The 3,495-nt window shown below is 42.8% G+C and overlaps 1 protein-coding gene across 1 annotated transcript; it reads right to left on the bottom strand.

The window, feature by feature from the left end:
* Positions 1-483: 483 nt before the first annotated feature.
* UBA5 (ubiquitin-like modifier activating enzyme 5) lies at positions 484-3,452 on the bottom strand. The gene is made up of 7 exons (XM_009869169.1): positions 3,411-3,452; positions 3,230-3,319; positions 2,486-2,595; positions 1,978-2,064; positions 1,402-1,486; positions 787-891; positions 484-615 (listed from the first exon to the last, which is right to left on the bottom strand). The coding sequence occupies exons 1-7, from the start codon at positions 3,447-3,449 to the stop codon at positions 484-486; spliced, it is 648 nt and encodes a 215-aa protein (XP_009867471.1). The 5' UTR covers positions 3,450-3,452.
* Positions 3,453-3,495: the final 43 nt, after the last annotated feature.

Genomic DNA, 3,495 nt, shown 5'->3' with positions numbered 1-3,495 from the left:
GCTGGGGCCATGTGACAGTACTTTTTGAAAATATTAAAATATCTCATATTTTATACAACTGCTTTTAATTCACCTCGGGTTAGAATACAAAAAAGGCAAGAGAAACAATTTCTTCTTTGGCCCTGTACAAAACTTCGGAGTTAGCACTGTAGTATTTTTGTGTATAATTCAGTGATGTCAAATGGGAGTGTGTTTAAATGCAGAACTAAGGGGAGGGAAAAAAAGTGTCTATATGCAGTAAGAGAAATTCTTGGGAGAACTCGGAAGACTTCCTTACCCCTGAAAAGTTCTCTCAAGAACAGCAGCGCCAAAGTACACACACGTGCGATTCGAGCAGTGTGTATTTCAGCCCTGCCCAGTGATGCCGCTACCTTTAGGGAATGGGCCACAAACACGTACAAGGAACCAGACCCATCGTTACAAAATGTTCCTCCAGGTTTCTCTCTCTCAGCGCTGTGCAATGAACAGCAACGATGCAGCTGCTTACTTCAGAACGTTTTGTACAAGAATTCCTGCCACAACTCCCATAGTTGTAGGAAGACTGGCGGCACAAACTCCTTCTCGTTTCAATGTTTTCTCATCAATGTTTGCAGCCACTACAAGTGGAGGAGCACACTAAGGGGAGATAGAGAAATTCCATTTTAAAAAAGTGGTTAGAAAAAGCGCAGATCACACAAAATTTTAAGCTGCTCCATCACGATGACGTTCACTGGGCCACCTCATCTTCAAGCTCCCGGTCCCACTTGAAAAGATGGACGAGGAGCAATTTGGCAGAGCGCTGCGTACCGCGAAACACGCCGATTCACCGGGTACCATCAGCTGTATGTGGCCTGACACAGCGTTCTCGCTTACGCCAGATTCCATCCAGATTTGTCCAAGCTCGTTACAGGCCTTAAAAACACAGAAACACACACGTCAGCTCTGCGGAAGTTTAATGAGAAGGAAAACCAAACCAATGTAAATTGAGAGTGATGAAACAAATGCCCTGCATTGGCTGCTGCTATAAAGAAAACCAGTTTGATTAGGTACACAGCCTGATGACGTATTCAGTACACAAGAAGTCCTTTACAGAGTCTTTAAAGAGTTTGTAAGATTTATCATACTGGCTCTGATAATACCTTTATATAAACAGGATATTTTGGAAGGACACAGAGGGCTTGTGGCACTTAACTCTTTCACTGGCCGTTAGCGGCAAGTACCTTAAATGTCTACAGTTACATTTATACATGTGTTAAAATCTAGTTTATAAGACCTGGGTAAAAGTTCAGATTCTGTTTCCTTAGATCAAGGAAGCAACTTCTTACAAGATTTTTGACAAATTCCTATCTTTTCCTCACAATTCCAAGTATTATTCGTAGGAGAAAACAGACTTCCGCAAGCTCACGCCTTCGATGGCCTTACCGTGTTAATGGCCATGCGAGCTTCAAAGTTGTCCACGCAGCTTAGAACCAGATCGACGGGCTTCCCTTCCTCTAGCGCGCCATTCCTGAAACAAGCATCAGGAGTTTGGGTGAAATTGCTGGCAGCACAAAACCCCAACGTGCTGCTGCAGAGCACAAAAGCACGTGGCAAGTGCATTTCAAATGAAACTTGGGCAAATGCAGGACAGGATAAAAGTGGCATCTTCGAGCTACAGCAGAAACAAGAGCATGCTGAAGCTGGGATTTAAATTTGTGGGCATTTAGCTCACAGTACTAAGTATTGGGGAATTGTGTCTTTATACAATGTAACTGCAAATGGGAAAAGTTATTTCAGAACTTCTCAGTGAGATCCTGTAAGAGCTATCTTCTTTCTTCATTTATAACAGTAGAAATAAATGCCAACTCTAGAAAAAAGACCTAGGAAGAAATGTCCTCATATATACACACATTTGCCACTGGTTTTCAACTGGAACTCATTAAATCGAAGAAACCTGCAACAATAAAAATGTGAGGCTGTATTTACAACCACACACCAGCAGAAGGTGAGAGATTTTACCTTATTCTATCCATGAAGTGTTCAAAGTTGTCCAGGGTTGTGATGTTGTAGTTGTGGACTTCAAATTGCACATCAGGATTAATGTTCCTTATAGAGGAAATAATAGGAATCAATGTCAACAAATACAATAGTAACTTGCGTTCTACTCCCTAACCTGGCACGTGTCACTACAATCTTTCACTTCCAGTCTGAAGACTAGGATGCACCCATATTTGTTAAAAATTATCACAGATTAGATGAGGAAAACAAAAAACAAGACAGCATATGGAAGCACTCTAGTGTATAGCAAACTTCTGAGCAAAATTAGCTCTACTTAAAAAGTAGACGTACATTACGATTTTGGCCAGCACAAACAAGTCCTCAGAGTATCAGATGTTCCCACAACTATTTTATCCTCAGAATTCCAAATTAGATTATGCTACTTTGCGAGTGATTAAGAGTGAAACTTTGGGTTCTGGAGCAGCATCCTGGGCAAATACATTCTGATACCCACTGCTCCAAGCCGTACCTCAAAGTGTGCTCTGCTGCTTGCACCTTACTTAAGCCAGCTTGATGAGGTTGGAAGAAGAGTCTGTTCATGTTTGCCAGTTCCACTTTGTCATAATCAAAGAGAAGCAGCTACAACAAAAATTGGATTAACATACGTGAATCTCCAAAGACTCTGCAACCCGAGCATAAAATGCCAGTGTGAGGCATTGTAAACAATAAACAACAAAACCCGCTTCTCCAAAGACTCTGCAACCCGAGCATAAAAGGCCAGTGCGAGGCACATTTTATTATAAACAACAAAACCCGCTGTAAAACCACCAACAAAAACCCAACCAAACAACAGCCCCCACCATCCCGTTCAGCTCACGTACAAAAGTTACGTGAGAGACTGAATTCAAACTGCCACTTACCAGGAACAGATTTACTAAGTTGTTAAACCCACACTTAACAAAAAGCAATCTCTTCATTTGAGCTACGCTAACAATATTCAACAGATCAGCTACATGAACGCGATCACCGCTGTTGCCACGTTCCTGCTTGCTGTTATGGCATTAACTAGAACCCTGTGACTCTTTCTGGGCATGTAGCTCTTCAGAAACAATTCATGCAAAATAGAGACTCTTCAGTTGTGAGGTTACGGAAGTGCTGTTCTTCACAGTGCTTTTTTATTTGGGCAAAGTCAGCCGAGCGAAATCAAATCTAACTCTGTGAAGAAGACTGGTCCAGCTACTCTAACGGAGTAGAAGGAAAAAGCTCTCCTTACCTTACCAATGCCACACCTTGTCAGCATTTCAGCAGTCACGCTGCCAACTCCCCCTACGCCTACGACTGCAACTGTAAAAGTGCGGATTTTCTGTCCAAAGAGAGAAAGCACAGGTCAGGGCATCCGAAGCGGTGCGCACAGGGCACACAGCCGGGCTGGTTCGATGCAGGCAGAATCCTACCTCGTAGTCTTTGACAATTCCCATTCTCTTCAGCGCCATCAAGCGACTACGGAGAAAACCAGCAACGTTACACAGAGCGCACTCT

This window comes from Apaloderma vittatum, unplaced genomic scaffold (genome assembly GCF_000703405.1).
Source record: "Apaloderma vittatum isolate BGI_N311 unplaced genomic scaffold, ASM70340v1 scaffold11095, whole genome shotgun sequence".
Lineage (NCBI taxonomy): Eukaryota > Metazoa > Chordata > Aves > Trogoniformes > Trogonidae > Apaloderma > Apaloderma vittatum.
This window is presented reverse-complemented; position numbering and strand designations above follow the sequence as displayed.